Source organism: Leiobunum rupestre, chromosome 10 (assembly GCF_980474605.1).
Source record: "Leiobunum rupestre chromosome 10, qqLeiRupe1.1.hap1, whole genome shotgun sequence".
In the NCBI taxonomy this organism is placed as follows: Eukaryota; Metazoa; Arthropoda; class Arachnida; order Opiliones; family Sclerosomatidae; genus Leiobunum; species Leiobunum rupestre.
Genome location: NC_143393.1, coordinates 53,395,315 through 53,412,611, shown reverse-complemented (window position 1 = coordinate 53,412,611; position 17,297 = coordinate 53,395,315). Strand labels below are relative to the sequence as shown.

Here is a 17,297-nt window from a genome sequence, read left to right as displayed (position 1 = left end):
TACGTAAAAGAGCATGGGAAAATCACGGATTGTAAGAGTCCTCTTTGACATTTTCCAAAAATTAAATTAATTTAATTTTGGCAAATCAATTGGGTAAAATCGATAAAAATCGGTAAAATCGATAAAAATCGGTAAAATCGATAAAAATCGGTAAAATCGATAAAAATGGGTAAAATCGATAAAAATGGGTAAAATCGATAAAAATGGGTAAAATCGATAAAAATCGGTAAAATCGATAAAAATCGGTAAAATCGATAAAAATGGGTAAAATCGATAAAAATGGGTAAAATTGATAAAAATGGGTAAAATCGATAAAAATGGGTAAAATCGATAAAAATGGGTAAAATCGATAAAAATCGGTAAAATCGGTAAAATCGATAAAAATCGGTAAAATCGATAAAAATGGGTAAAATCGATAAAAATGGGTAAAATCGATAAAAATCGGTAAAATTGATAAAAATCGGTAAAATCGATAAAAATCGGTAAAATCGATAAAAATGGGTAAAATCGATAAAAATGGGTAAAATCGATAAAAATTGGTAAAATTGATAAAAATGGGTAAAATCGATAAAAATCGGTAAAATCGATAAAAATGGGTAAAATCAATAAAATTTCGGTCAAATCGTAGGGGTTTACAATCCGTGATTTTGCCATGTTATTTTACGTAGATAAAATGTTTTTCACTACTCAAGTTAAAACTTTATCTACGTAAAATAGCATGGCAAAATCACGGATTGTAAACCCCTACGATTTGACCGAAATTTTATTGATTTTACCCATTTTACCCAATTGATTTGCAAAATTTTAATTTTTTAATTTTTGGAAAATGTCAAAGGGGACTCTTACAATCCGTGATTTTGCCATGCTATTTTACGTAGAGAAAGTTTAAACTTGAGTGGTGAAACACATTTTTGGTTTCCATGGCAAAACGAAAGGCCATTGACTTTTTTCCTTTTGGATCTTTCAAGGTACATGAAGGTCTAATTAATCCCAGAGTTTGAAAAAAATCGGGGAGAAACACCTCGGGATGTCTTCTTGTTAGTCCTGCCTCTACAACAGCCACATCGTGCTCAGGCGATATATGTACGTTCTGTAATCATCATACATACATTCATCGAAGTATTTATAATGCTTGGGAATAGGTGTTTGTAAAAATTATATTTCTGACTTGTTCAATATATATATATATATATATAACACGTATTTAATATGAATTATTTATTCGTGTTACCACGTTAACGCGCAAATTGAAATTCAATATCTAGGAATTTAACTATAGTAGGACTATTGGCCTGAACCCTAAAAAAAATACAATTTTAAGGATGAACCTGGAGAGATGAGTATAAAGTTGAAAAGATACTACATGTAGATCTTTGACGAACGACAAAGAAACTCATCTATCTATTTCGTACAAAACGCACCATGTCGGAGGTCCCTTGGATAGTCTGGCTGATTATTATTATTTTGTTGTATTTACACTTTTCAAAAAGTAGCAAAGTATATCAATTGATGTATTGGAGGAATCTAGCATCAGTTTTGACATAAGGACCAAACACTCAAATACACAAATAAAAATTAGTCTTAGGGTCAGCAAAATGAAATGTATGGCCTATATTAGAAATAAAATTATTTATGAAGAGAAAAAACGTTGGGCTTAGCCTTCCTCCTTAATCGTTGCTTCCTCCTAACTCATAGTTTCCTCCAAAAACGTTGGTCTTCGTCTTCCTCCTAAATCGTTGCTTCCTCCAAAAACGTTAGTCTTAGGCTTCCTCCTAAATCGTTGCTTCCTCCAAAAACGTTGGTCTTCGTCTTCCTCCTAAATCGTTGCTTCCTCCAAAAACGTTGGTCTTAGTCTTCCTCCTTAATCATTGCTTCCTCCTAAATCATAGTTTCCTCCAAAAACGTTGGTCTTCGTCTTCCTCCTAAATCGTTGCTTCCTTATAAAACGTTGGGCTTAGCCTTCCTCCTTAATCGTTACTTCCTCCTAAATCATAGTTTCCTCCAAAAACGTTGGTCTTCGTCTTCCTCCTAAATCGTTGCTTCCTCCAAAAACGTTGGTCTTCGTCTTCCTCCTAAATCGTTAGTCTTAGGCTTCCTCCTAAATCGTTGCTTCCTCCAAAAACGTTGGTCTTCGTCTTCCTCCTAAATCGTTGCGTCCTCCAAAAACGTTAGTCTTAGGCTTCCTCCTAAATCGTTGCTTCCTCCAAAAACGTTGGTCTTCGTCTTCCTCCTAAATCGTTGCTTCCTCCAAAAACGTTGGTCTTAGTCTTCCTCCTAAATCGTTGCTTCCTCCAAAAACGTTGGTCTTCGTCTTCCTCCTAAATCGTTGCTTCCTCCAAAAACGTTGGTCTTAGTCTTCCTCCTTAATCATTGCTTTCCCCTTAATCAGTGCTTCCTCCAAAAACGTTGGTCTTAGTCTTCCTCCTTAATCATTGCTTTCTCCTTAATCAGTGCTTCCTCCAAAAACGTTCGTCTTAGTCTTCCTCCAAAATCGTTGCTTCCTCCAAAAGGTCATTTTAACATTTTTGCGTCCTAGAAAGCGACATAAATTACTAAGGCATTTGATTTCCTCTTGATTTTAGACATAATAACGAGAGCTCTTTGGCTGAAGAAAAGCAGGCCTTTATGGACGATTTCGTGGAGAAATGTCTGACCTTTTCGTTCGCCATGATCGGGATTTCGGCCAGTCAGTTCTTCCTCAGCTTCATCATCGTCTTCACGTTGAGCTGGGCTGCTGAGAACCAGACGCTCAGGATCAGGAAAGAGTTCATGGCTGCCGTGATGAGGCAAGACATTGGCTGGTACGACACCCACGAGACTGGGGACTTTGCCAGTAGGATTACCTCGTAAGAAAATATTACATTATCTACACGTCTTTCCATACCATCAAAAAATGATTAGCACTTTCTCCTCCCAGCAAGAGGAGCTGGCTTTGATCCCAGGTTGTGGTACTTCGTGGGTTTGCAAGTTCTCCTCGGAATGGTTAATGGGGTTTTACCATGTGTTTTTCTGTTTTCCTTTTCTGTAAAGACTCGTTGAGGTTAACGGTAATAGTAAGTGTAGGGAACTGTTGGCTCGCGCGAAACGAAAGGATTGACATGCCAGCACGCTCTTACGCGATATCAACCGGTCTCTTAAAAGTCGCTTTTTGACTTTGGCCTGTGGTGGTGCATTTGGTATTAGCGTAGCTGAGTATTATTATAACTTCCATGAGAGAAGCCTTAAAAAAGTAACCGTATGTCTTCGCCAGTAACTTGAAATCGCGGAATAATTTACAGAATCACGATTCAAAATGTTTCGAAATTACCTTTTTCCAACTCGAGCCAAAGGAGGTGCTGGGGAAACTTTTCAGAGTTCAAAACGAAACTGATTTGGGTGAAACGTTTGCCAATGACCAAAATTTAATTGAAATACTCTAATTTGACAAGTGTTCAAAAAACCTTGTGGATAGCTTAAAGATACAAGCATTTCAAGAATTTTTATGCATTTTTGTTAAGCGTTTTAGAAAATCACTATAGAGGGTTGTGGCTAGTATTCATACCTATATAGGTGAAATCTGAAAAACTTCTTGGTCCCCTTTACATTCAAAAAGGGGACAGCCTGTATGATGGTTGAAGGGAGTATATAAGTAATTTTCCAAGGTCAGCCCCTCACGCGGGAAAAAATCACAGGTAGCGATCCACTTTGGTTGTCTCTTCTGTTTTTAAACATGACTGTTCCCTGGGAAACCTTGCAGACGTGCAGTCCCTGTTATACTATCCCGATATCGAAACATCCCAGTGCTTTAATTAATCCAAGGTTTATTTATTTTAGAGAATGTGTTTTAATGAGCGTAACTAATTTTCGGTCACGTTTTTGTCTAAATTATTTCCTATATTTTAGAATATCAATAATCTCCAAATAATGTTATTTTTTCTGACAGAGATCTGATAAGGATACAAGATGGAATCGGAGAAAAAGTTGGAATATGCATTTATTTTTACTCAACTATGGCTATCTCTATTATCGTGGCCATGTTCTACGGATGGCAACTCACGCTAGTTATCCTCTCGATTATGCCCATATTAATGATCTCTTCAACTCTAATTGCAAAAGTAAATGATAATTCGTGACGTACGTGTATAATTATTCTACGTAAGTGTGTCAGTTAGTCGAAATAATTACTGATAGCCGTGTGTTCAGTGACGTAGAATGAGATTCTTGAAATGTTTTTAGATAAAAGGGGACTAATTCAGCCTTTGCTTTAATATATGCCACTCGCACGCACGACCTAGGCAGATCGTGTCGAGGGGTCGGACATTCAAAGAAATTCGACAAGTAATACGAAATCCAGCCTGGATTTCTTCAAGTCAGGCAAGGAATCCAGAAATCCGACGCGAAATCTCTAAATCCGGTCAGAAATCCCAAAATCCGACAAGAAATTGAGAAATTGCAAAACAGTGAAATCTGACGTTATATCTTGAAATCCAGAGCGAAATAGAGAGATCCCAAAATCCGGGACAAAAGTTAAGAAAACCAAAATCCAACAAGAAATCGTGAAATCCGAAATCCAACAGAACTCTTGAAATCGAGCGTTAAATCCGAAATCCAACAAGAAATCTTGAAATCCAGCGTGAAATCCGAAATCCGAAATCCAACAAGAATTCTTGAAATCCAGCGTGAAATGCGAAATCCATCAAGAAATCTTGAAATCCAGCGTGAAATCCCGGATTTTAAATTCCCGTACACCTTTTTTGGTGAATGTCCGACCCCTCGGCTCGTGTAATAACACAAGTGAGTGGTAATTCTAGAAATTACTCTCCGTGAAATGTTCATGACACACGTACGTGAAAGATAATTATAAGTTATAATCTTAACTTACAAACGTAAATAACGTGTCATCCTTTGAAATGAATTTATTTGGCGTTGTACAGATTCAAGCTAGAATATCAGGAAATGAACTCTCCGCTTACGGAAAAGCCGGAGCTGTCGCCGAAGAAGTGTTTTCGGCCATTAGAACCGTGGCTTCATTCAATGGAGAGCGAAAGGAAATTAAAAGGTATGTCATTGAAATGCTGCCCTGGCAGGAAATCTGCAAGCGGCGTAGCCCGGATTTAACTTTTAGCGGCGAAGGGTTTGCCAACAAAAGAGATCATTGTATACGCAACCAAGGTTGCACTTTTTTTATTTGTTTAATAAAAATCAAATCAATCGTTTTTTTATTAAAATCGGATTTTCGTTTTTTTTTTTAAATTTTTTTTCCGATTTTTTTTATTTTATCGAATTCATTATATTTTATAATTAATGTCTCGTTCATGGAATAATTCACTGTTATTTTACTTTAATCAGTTAGCCAATCTTGAATTATTTGAATTTTAATTAAATTTAATTACTATATAATGTTTTAGTTTACTCCGATTTTCTATGTATTTTTTAAAGTACATATTTTTTACCAATTTTTATTTAAATCGACGATTTAAAAAAACAATTTATTTAAATCTTGATTTTATTCACGTTGCTAATGTTCCAAAAAAAAATGAAAATGTTAACACATCGAATTATTTCGCGAGCCCCACATCTGTTTAGGAAGCCTTGTTTAAACCTAGTTTATCTGCAGGTACAATAAAGAACTACTATCTGCAAAGAAAAATGGCATTAAACGTGGACTTCTGACCAGTATTGGACAAGCGATTGTTTGGTTTTGCATATACGCGAGCTACGCTTTGGCATTTTGGTACGGATCCAAAATGGTTCTTGATTCGAGATGCTCCGACCACGAATATCATTCCAGCGAACTCATTATCGTACGTAAAACCGAAGCAATTGACCATTCTGTAAATTCCAACCAAAACTTCTTTTAGTTGGCGTTTTCTAAAGCACCAGCCAGTATAACTAGGCTAATGTAATAACAACGGTATCATATAGCGAGTGGTCTAGTTTTACCCAATGAGGTAGAATAAATAGAGATCCAAATTCGCTTTACAGGACCTAACGTTTCGCGGGACAGTATTTGTTGAGTTGGAGAGTTAGACCTAGTAACCTTAATATATTTTGCAAAAGTGTCTGCTTATAGAAACAGATGGCGCCCACACGATTGGATAAAGTTGGAACTTAAGCCTAATTCTCCTACTCAAATAAAACGTGTCCCACGAATCCCAGATTTGTTTGGATCTCTATTTATTCTAACTCATTGGTTTTACCAGCTACGCTATTGGCACCAGTCATAAGGTACATTTTTGGTACAAAGCTAAGGTTGCGTATTTTTCGAAATATACCAATAATATAAATGAAATATTTACATAATAAATAAGATATGGTTATTTCACTGTATACAATCGGTTATTTAAAAATATAACCGATAAACGAGTAAGGTTTCTACATATTAACCAAGAAACAGGGCCTCCGTGGTTGAAACCTAAGACTATTTACACCTGGACTACAATACCAACGTTATAACTCAGATTTCAGAGTGTCCGCTACAAAACACCACCAAGTGGAGAAAATCCACGATAGTAATCCACAAACATGCAGCAACCCCACCCCCTTTTTTGGATCCCCGTTCTTTAGGAGGCGAACGGTTCGCGCTCTCTTCCACTGTTTTTCTCTTGACGCCGTAAATAACGGGCGAAAATTGGTCACGGCTCGCGGAGAGGAGCGCGAAGTGAACGCGTTTTTTCAGCCCGAATTCCCTTGTGGACGAGAGTTGCCTCTTAATAACGATGGTGGCGTTGGGGTAGCGGCGCCACTAGCCTAACAACAACGCCTACCTTCATTGCAGTCCAGCTGTAAATGGTCTTAGTTGAAACTAAATCTTTAAAATCTCTGGTCCCTTCAGACTCAAAAGGGGAAAAACATCCACAAAGGAATTTACAGAATGATCTATTCCAAAAAGAAGCTTATATAAAAATGTTAGAGCGTACATTTTCTTTTGTAGGTATTTTTCTCCGTTTTAACCGGTGCCATGTTTGTTGGACAAACAGCACCCTACATGGAGGCCTTTTCATTGGCCAAAGGAGCGGCTGCGCAGGTCTTCAATGTCATTGGAAGGGTGAGACTATTTCTTTTAATGATAGCTCATAAATCGCTCGCTACCTTAGAGCGAGAGTCAAGCGACTCGAGATACGGACTTTTGAAATAAATTTAAATTACGAAGTATCGATTGATTTTACATTAAACTGATCCGTTACTTAATTTTTCCGCGTATTAGGTGTATGTCATAAAACGTATGTTTCTCAAATAGTGGATTTTTGACTAGCTTGAAATTTGCACTCGGGTAGCGAAATTATATAATATAGTACGGGAGGGGTTTACTAAATGTTACATATCAAATTCTATGAATATATATTATCAATTTTATTAAAGAACACTAGAAATTTAATACTTGTTTACCTCATTTATAATAGTATGCTTAGTTTTCTAGAGGTAAATCAAGAAATAAACGGGCTTAGTTTAGACAATTAATAATTGTAAGATTTATGTTGCTATTATAATTAAAGCGGTATATTTAATGGAATATTTTCGACGTTGTTTAGGAGGTGGGGTTTCCTCGATAGTAACTCTTTGTCACGAAGGGAAGGGTTGTAGAAGAAGTAGATTTTGTTTGCGTTACAGCCCCAATAAAGTTATTTTTCCTGCATTTAGCAATGGAAATATCGTGTGTGTATGTGTCACTCCTTGCGGGATATCTCTATTAACAGCACGTAGTAGACCAATGCGCAATAGACCATTCTGTAAAATACTACTATGTTATTATTTACTTTTGTGTATATAGAGGCAGGAGGTTTGGCCCGATATTTCATGAACCAGAGAGGCTCATAAAACGATTATCTGGCAAACCTGCCAACCTAGTTGTTTGGATAAATAGTTGATTTGTGATCAAAATCCTACTCATTTAACGGTTATAGTTTTATACAAACCATTAAAAATAGTTCATTAACTATATCTCATTGATTTTGTAAACAGTTCCGTTATGGAATTACTATATTTTGAAATATACAATCTTCACGTAGGCTACCTTAGCTAAATTTTGAAAATCGACTTTATGGGTGACGCTTCCGAAAGTACCAATCAAATATAAATGAGCATAGTAAGTTTGCAAGTCCTTCTGAAGTAGCGCTATGTGGTCTTAATGAAAGTATTTGGCCTGTTTAGCTAGGAATTTATAGAAAGGTATATTGGTGAGCAGCATTAGGGTGTGCCTGCTCTTTAAAACTGTTTGTAGCATCGACTGTCTTATCACAAATATTAGAATCTTAGGCTTATCCTCGGGTTTATCTCGCAAAGTAACCAATTCAGTCGGCCTGCAAGCATTTTATGAGTTGGAATTGAATCAACGTTCTAAAAACATCATTTTAGGGCAATGAGTAATGTTGACCGATCCACATTTGTCAGGAAGGGGTATCGCCATAAGAGGGTGATTTTTAAATACCGGAAGTTTTAGTAGATGGCGCCAGCAATCTTAAACTCTATTTTTCTGTGATAAATCAGTAAATATGTATTCCTTTCCCACCAAAAATATTAAATTTGCGACATCTAGTAGAAATAGAAACATTCAAATAGTACCTTTAAGTTTATCGCTTCAAAAGTTTGTTTCTCCGTAGACGAATTCTGAATCGATCTATCGTCTATAATCATTTGGTAAACTTGTTTCCATAGTTACGTTCTAAGACGAGACCTTCCCTGCCAGTAGTTTTAAAATTATCTTCGTTTGGCAGATTCCACCTATTGACAGCAGTTCCCCAGAAGGATCGAAACCGAAGGAGTTTGTGGGTCACGTCAAATTTTCCAATGTTAAATTCCGTTATCCCTCTCGACCAGATGTTCAAGTAGGTGTACAAAGTACAAATGTTAAAAACTAGGTTTAATTCTAGTAACTTTTAGATTTTGCAAGGTTTCAATTTAACTGCCATTCCCGGAGAAACAGTGGCCTTGGTCGGCTCGAGTGGATGTGGAAAAAGCACCGTCATACAACTATTGCAAAGATTTTACGACGCGGAAGAAGGACAGGTAGATTTTGATCGTTTACGAGGTTTTTTTTTACAGAATGATAGAAAATATATTAATGATTATGTCCCTGAAGTTTTATAGTTATTGGAAAAGTATTTAAAAAGTTAAGCTACTTTTTCCGCAACCTACATCAAATTGCTCCAAAAATTTCAGAAATCGCGGTTGGACCTACGTGCAGCGCCAAAAGAATGAAGCGGCTTAAATTTGAGAAATGGCGGGGTGTAAGGCATTTTAACAACACGATAGACTACAATCTATGAATATAACTCGGTTAAAAAGCAGACGACAGTTGCGACCGAAAAACGATAAACCGGGGAAAATAATATTTCGTTCACGAGATGGCGCTGCAGGTAGGTTCAACCAAGCGGTTTGAGATTCTCGAGTCGGGGGCGGGGGGATAAAACACAAAATTTGTTTGCTAATTTAACAAATCAAATACTGGAAATATTAACATGAAATTTTTTGTATAACCATATTCGGACGTCCTCTATCCATTTAAATGGTTTTAAACCAATTTTAGGGTTTTGACAATTGCCCTTTAAGAACAATTTCAGCCAGAGATTCCAACAGTAGACTGGTTTCGGCCTTTCGGGACTAAACGGACGCACGAGCATAAAAGTTGTCTGTTGTATAGCGACCGCCGTGCAATAATATGTTAATAATTTCACTATAAATTTCAATGGACCACTCATATATAGGGCATCCTTTTTGTATTTTAGTTTACTGATATCGCCAGTTCTTTCCGACTAAAGTCTGAGTTCCTACACAATACTGTTGAGTCCCAAAAGGGCGAAACGAAACCGGTCTACTGATGGGATCTCTGGCTGAAATTTTGACTTGTGATATAATTATAAGTCTGTTATCGAAAATTTTAAACCTCCCGGAATTAAGTAACCCAAAGGAAATAATCTAAGCATCGAAACAAAAGACCGCAGTCCTTCGTAAAATTCTGTACGGAAAAGCAGCATCCAATATGATCTTTAAGAATGCTATGTCGAAATATCGGAAATATAACCTTATTTGCGATTTATATTGAACTTGAGCAAAAGTTTTATTCTGATGAAAATCACTTATATTTAATGCCAAACACATTTAAACGCGACAAAATGGTTATTGGTTTTTGACGTCAATTTCTGACGCAATACCACCTACGCGCAGAGCCACACAGCGGAAGACGCTGAAATAAACGTTGTCGGCTCACCATGGCGACCGACAGATTCTTTGGTCAGATTTAAGACTGATAATAATTTATTTGGGACTTTTCTTATAGAAATTATTTTATTTAATGACAACTGAAAATTTATTTCGCAACATTCTAGGTTCTGATTGACGGCCAAAATATCAAAGATCTCAACGTTGGTTTTTTGCGAGACAACATTGGTGTCGTGGGCCAAGAGCCAATTTTGTTCGCTACGTCCATTTTCGAAAATATCAGGTACGGATTCTCGCAAGCCAAGGAAGATGATGTCGTCAAAGCCGCCAAAACCGCTAACGCCCACGATTTCATCTCGAAGCTACCAGAGGTAATCAACAAAATGTATCGGGGTTAACAGAGAACATGAAGCTTTAAATTTTGCCTCGGTTTTCATGATTCCTGCAAGATATTTGTCACCTCCACCTTGGACGAATAATTACTGGACCCGAAAACAAATGGCACGCTTGGTGCTTTTACGGCAGCGCCGCTTGTAGCGCCGTGGTGTCAAGTATTGGAAAGATTTATATCCTAATACTAAACACGTGCCCAATATTAGCGGACGGCGTTAGGCCTAGCATTCTTAGCTCGTCACTGTCGTCAAAGCTTTCACCTTTATTTACATTTTGACTAGGCATTATTAAATTTATAATCTATTTAAAACCTTCACACAAACTATATATGCAAAAACATTAAAGCAAAATTCGTATTTAAATTAATTAAATCATTACCCTTTCATTTTTATTCCAATACAATTAATACTGAATAATCTAAAGCCCATTAAAATTCTAAAAGCCTCACTTCTATTAAAAACAGCAGAGCAGACGACGGAATGCGGGTCATTTGACATTTTTACGCACGTGTTTTGAATTTGGATAGAAATATTTCGCGGTTCTCTCGGTAGGAGCGCTGACGGGCGATGCAAATTGTGGAACCGGGAATTTTGCTTAGGTTTCGAGTCCAGTAATTATTCGTCCAAGCCTACAAGGAGACAGAGCCTGTTGTGCCTCTTTACCGGAACAATGGGGTAAGATTACGCGTGGAAAGGTAGAGGGGCGTGGCTTTTCTTCCTGAATCATGAGACGAACTTATTCTCTGACTTCCTGAATATATTTTTTGGTAAAATCAGCGTTAATTAACGTAAATCGCTACCTGCGAGCTAAAGTGAAGCCAGTACTAAGTTACTTTTGAAAGAATTTAGAATTAAGTGTTTTTACATAAGGCTAACATTTTAATTTATTTTTAGTAATATTTTAACCCTCTTTTTAGTATATTTTTTATAAGATGATTATTGTTATTATGATGCCTAGTTTACACTAGGTCAAAACGCCACGACGGTTAGCTTAGACGCAAAAAATCTCCGTTAGGCCTAATACAATATTTTTGCACTTGTCGATAGCCGGAGTAATGCTCCTCATTTTAATTGGCCGAGGAAGCGTCGCATAAATAGTAGAATATCGTAAGCGCCTATTTTAAGGATGTTTTTAAATTCTTGCTGCAGTGGGTAATACGAATTATAAATACACATTTTAAGGCGATAAAAAACCATTAACTTACGAATAATCGAGTATTGTGTAATTTTCTTCGAAAATTCGTTATTTAAGAGCAACAATGCGTTTCTTTTCCACCATCTAACGGGACCAGGGGTAAAATAGGGGATTTGGGCGGGGATAAATATTTGGGATAAGGTGTCATTTTTGTGGCAGAAACTAAATTTAAATAGGAATATTTTGGAGAGTACAGCGAATATGCGGGGGGCGCTCCTAATCCCCATTCTTATACTACACGGTGGGCCATCTTAATGATTTGAAACCATTAAAATGAATTATTCGTGGTCACTACTGCACCGAACCTTTGTAAAATTACAACGATTTTCGTTTTGCTAAGCACGATAACATTTTAAAATTTTCACGCTGAAAGCTACTAAATAATATAAATGTAATAATAATTTTGTACCAAAAACCATTAAAACCAGCATTAATTGAAGGAATTAATATTTTAATTTTAAGCACTTCATCATTCATCAATTTAAATTGCCTCGACTTACCTAAATACACGGCAACGATGCCAAAATCCACTAACTATCCGACGCTGCTCTCATAAAGAGAAAACTCTTCCTTGAATAGTCATTCAAAAGAAGGTGCATTACTTCGGTCAGATACTTTCATTTTTGCGTCCGCCCCAGAGCCGTACCTACCCAAATGGCGCCCTGGGCAAAAAAAAAAAACAAAAAAAACAAAAAAACAAATGGCGCCCCCAGAACCTTAAGTAGAAATTTTTAATTTTTCAATATCCAAATTAAATGAAAATCTTTGATTTTGCGACCCTTAAACTTTGGCGCCCTGGGCCTCTGCCCCGCTCGCCCTACTCAAGAGACGGTTCTGGTCCGCCCTCGCCATCGTCATAGTGAAAACCAGCCATTATAGGTATAACACAAACCTTTCTAATTGGAACCGAGTCTCTCAGCCCAACGGTTCTCGACAGTGGCGTAGAAACGGGGGGGGGTACAGGGGTACAATGTACCCCCTTGAAATTGGAAAGGGGAACCAAATTGTTTAAGAAGGGGCGCAAAAAGGATGCTGATGAGGGGGCACCAAATTTAGCATCCAAGCTTAATCCAAAACGTTCTTACGCGCCTGTTTCTCGAGATAAAGTTTGAATGACCTTGAGGACATGGTTCATTGCCATTGAGTTTCATACCATCTATGCGATCTGAAAATATCATATTCCTAGGAAAACTATAATTTCGATTATTAGCTCTGGATCGTTATTTAGTGGACCCCCTGTTAATACGATAGCATCGAAGGTTCAAGTGCATTAACCCTAATAATCCAAACTTAGCAATATTTCTTCGACTACGGGTTCTATGCCACAAGCGTTATTGAACGTACCAGTGCCTTCCAAATGAAAGAAGAAAGAAACTGAGTATTCGTAACATTTATTTTAGGGATACAACACTCAAGTGGGCGAGAGGGGGACCCAACTCAGCGGAGGACAAAAACAACGAATCGCGATCGCACGAGCGCTGATTAGAAACCCCAGAATTCTACTGTTGGACGAAGCCACTTCCGCCTTGGACACGGAAAGCGAGTCAGTCGTTCAGGCCGCTTTGGACGAGGTAATTGTTGCCAATGGCGAAATTTTTATCACCCTTGAAGGCTTAGTAACATTTTAATTGCTTGAATTAAATTTTTAAGTACTGCGGAACTTGTGTCGAAACTGAGCGCAAAATTTAAATTTCCGAGATATAATAAGACATTTAAATAATAAGGACACTTTATAATAAATAATAATTATCACCACCTTAGGCCCAAGTCATCGATGATCGAGCGACTTTTAATGCCTTAAACAGGTGGCCGGGTTACAATGCGTATGAGGGTGGTGGAAAGCCCTTCATGCTACGCGAGCCAACAGCTAACTACACTAACTAACTTAACAGCGCGTGATAAACAAAAGTAAAAGGAATAATAACTAAATAGAAAGATGTCTGCTTACTTAACTAGCTTACACTTGGTGGAAGAAATCCACCTTATGTATACAAGTTCATACTCCCTTTAAAGGGTTGCAGGATAATTGGAAAATTTTCTTCGTGATACCAGATCAAAACGAAATTGGAGATTGAAGTGATACTGTGTCATTTTAAATACATCACACACAGTGTGTGAAACATAGAAACAACTTTCAAGACGTTTAATCTACATATCTTAAGTATTTCTGATAAATGTAACTGCGTTAACAAATAATCTACTTGAAAATTTTACTGGAAAAACGGATTTCATAACCGACGGCCAATAACATTTCCCTAACGATTGCACAAGATAAATTTGATAAGTTTAAAATTTATAACTTTCAAATACTCCGCCAGTGTTTCAAAAAGCCAATGTTTTTGTCAAAAAGTTAAATATTGATTAGATTTAGATAATATTTTCGTATTTAGATCAAGAAAATTACAAGAACTGCCATTAATTTACTGCCACCACCCTCCTATTTATTGTAACCCAGCCACCTTAGGTAATGCCTTGGATATTAGTCTTGCTTATTAAGTGATGTAGTGCTACATCACTTAATAAGCAAGACTAATATTATCCAACTGCTTCCCCTTAGAATCATAATTTACTTAGAACACTGTCTACAAGTAGTTTTTGGGTTCAAAAAGTTTATTTTTGAGCATGTTGACAAGCGATTTTTGTGAAACGAAATTTTGATGTCTAGAAGTTTTAGAATGTTTACTAGAAAATATCACTCGTTAATTTGTAAGTAACTTGACGTACTACTTTCACTCGTGAATTTGTAAGTAACATGGCGTACTACTTTCACTCGTGAATTTGTAAGTAACATGACGTACTACTTTCACTCGTGAATTTGTAAGTAACATGACGTACTACTTTCACTCGTGAATTTGTAAGTAACATGACGTACTACTTTCACTCGTGAATTTGTAAGTAAAGTGACGTAGAACTATCACTTGTTTATTTGTAAGTAACGACACATACAAATATAACTTGTGAATATGTAAGTAACGTGACGTTAAAATATCATTCATGAATGTATAAGTTTTTGTAATATAAAACCTGTATTTTGATAGGCTCGTAAAGGCAGAACGACTCTGGTGGTCGCCCACAGATTGTCCACAATTCGTAACGCCGATAAAATCGTGGCCGTGGAGAGAGGACGTGTGAAAGAACTTGGAACTCACGAAGAACTTATTATGGCCAAAGGGATCTACTTCCAGTTAGTCGAAGCGCAGGTAATTACTTCCTCGTATTAATCAGTTTAGTCAAAAGTGGGTTATATATTTCTGACGACATAGGTGTTGCATCTAGGTCTAGGCTTACAATGTGTATAAGAAGTATTAAGCCTATAGTGTGAAACCGTTTCTGCAACTCCTACACTCCGAGGACAAAATTTATTTTGCAAAACCGTAATATCATAAGTATCATAATGAAAATACATTTGTCAATTATAAAAATGATCACCGAACTGTTTTTCAGAGCTATTTGCCTATCTAGGTGAATTTCTGAGTACAGAGTCCCCTAGTGTTTAAATATGCCTATAAAGAATATGCTACTACCAAGCACGATAAAATTTGACTCAGTTCGAGTGCAAGTTCAAGTCGGAACTGGACGAGGACGTCGGTGTCGAAAAAGGTTCCTTCGGGAAATTGAAATTAAAACAATAGGAAATGTCATAATTAATTCGTAATATGTTACTTATGGAATTATCAAATTGAAAATCCCTAAATTTATAAAGTATTGAAATTCGCACCAAAAAATCTAGAAATCACCAGTGAAAACGATAGCAACACCAATAGCATTTTCATAATCCTCAAAATTAGCTTCAGGTTTCTGAAATAACCTTTAGATTCAAAAACTTATACACAACAATTTAAAATGTACGGTCCCCCGTATAACTTTTCTAAAAATGTCCAAATTACATTTCCATAAAAACGCGTCGAGGCCAATGTAGAGAACTGTTGGCTTCTACGTAGTCTAACCCGGACACCTGAATTAATGAGTAAAATCGCTCGATGTTTCGGGCCTATGTGGTTCCTGGAGTATTAACGTAGCTGATAAGTATTATTATATTAACGTATTTATAAACCGTATTTTCCTAGATAGTAGTTTAAGACTATCACATTGTATTTATTTTCGTCCGTATCGCGAAGCTATTGCTTTGGCCAAAATGTAGTTAAGTGTTGTTGTCTTCGTTGTTATCGTTTCCAACATCAGTGCTTGAGTACCCTCCTCCTAAATGCCCCCAAAGGGGTAATTTTACATGGTGACTTTTGGTTGTAGCCTGGAGCCCCCGAAATTGGAGAGTTGCTTTTACATTAAACAAGATAGGAGAGATCATCATGGAACACAGTCCTGTTTGCATTTGATCTGCGTAAAATTAACTTCGTTTTTAAAATTTCACATCTTTAAACCCTTTGCTATGGTGATTGCGATGTTAGAATATTGAGCATTTGATATATCTGAAACCTTTAAAGCAATAAATGTAAATGATACATCAATAGATAGGAAATAAAATGCCCTCGGGATCGTAATGGCGTTTTTGACCTTGAAAATCGTGACCTTGACAATGGTGATCTCAACTTTTAAATGGAAATTTTTTGGATTGAAAGCGTGGGTCGTCTTGTTTGTTTCCCGAAACCTTCGAACGTTATTCAAGCGAATACGCAAAGCACCTGGTAAAACAGAGCACATTAGAAAACTAACCGTTTTAAACCTCTTTTGTTCCTTAAGACCACGAGAAAAATATCAGACGCTGACGAAGAGGACGATTTCGAAGAAGCCGAAATGAATATTCAGAAAAGATGGGCCAAAATGAGAGAGAGACACGCCAGCATCACTAGCACCGGATCCGGAAAGTCGGGAGACTCTTTAAACGCCCTATCCTTGCCCTACCCACCGCATTTTCACAGGCAGTCGATTGGTCATAAGGTTCCCAAAGAAATAGAACAAATCAAAGAAGTAGGTCATTGATCTCAAAGGGAGGGACTAAGCACTTTGTCTGTACACTTTTTTTTAAATTCAACTAAATATAGTAGAAACGAACTGAACAGATGTTGCGTGAGAAAATTTTACATTGCAGGTCCTGTCACCTTACTACTTAAGGGGCCACAGTAGGTTGATTATTGGTTTGGGGCCTTACGGCTACAATGTACTAACTGAATGATTACAAAGCGATCACTAAGGGATTATAAGACGATCACTAAGCGATTATAAGACGATCACTAAGCGATTATGAGACGATCACCAAGCGATTATAAGACTATCACCAAGCGATTATAAGACGATCACCAAGCGATTATAATACGATCACCAAGCGATTATAATACGATCACCAAGTGATTATAAGACGATCACTAAGTGATTATAACACGATCACTAAGTGATTATAACACGATCACTAAGTGATTATAACACGATCACTAAGTGATTATAACACGATCACTAAGTGATTATAACACGATCATTAAGTGATTATAACACGATCATTAAGTGATTATAACACGATCACTAAGTGATTATAACACGATCATTAAGTGATTATAACACGATCAATAAGTGATTATAACACGATCAATAAGTGATTATAATACGATCAATAAGTGATT

General features: G+C 36.9%; 1 protein-coding gene across 1 annotated transcript in view; it reads left to right on the top strand.

Moving 5' to 3' along the window:
- LOC149926194 (ATP-dependent translocase ABCB1-like) overlaps positions 1 to 17,297 on the top strand; it is a 67,400-nt gene that overhangs the window by 34,556 nt on the left and 15,547 nt on the right. The window contains exons 6-16 of the mRNA XM_090161228.1: positions 2,583 to 2,846; positions 3,923 to 4,094; positions 4,914 to 5,038; positions 5,597 to 5,783; positions 6,914 to 7,027; positions 8,694 to 8,804; positions 8,860 to 8,985; positions 10,305 to 10,508; positions 13,125 to 13,295; positions 14,763 to 14,924; positions 16,423 to 16,654. Coding sequence (XP_090017354.1) covers positions 2,583 to 2,846; positions 3,923 to 4,094; positions 4,914 to 5,038; positions 5,597 to 5,783; positions 6,914 to 7,027; positions 8,694 to 8,804; positions 8,860 to 8,985; positions 10,305 to 10,508; positions 13,125 to 13,295; positions 14,763 to 14,924; positions 16,423 to 16,654 — 1,868 coding nt within the window. The remainder of the gene's footprint in view (positions 1 to 2,582; positions 2,847 to 3,922; positions 4,095 to 4,913; positions 5,039 to 5,596; positions 5,784 to 6,913; positions 7,028 to 8,693; positions 8,805 to 8,859; positions 8,986 to 10,304; positions 10,509 to 13,124; positions 13,296 to 14,762; positions 14,925 to 16,422; positions 16,655 to 17,297) is intronic.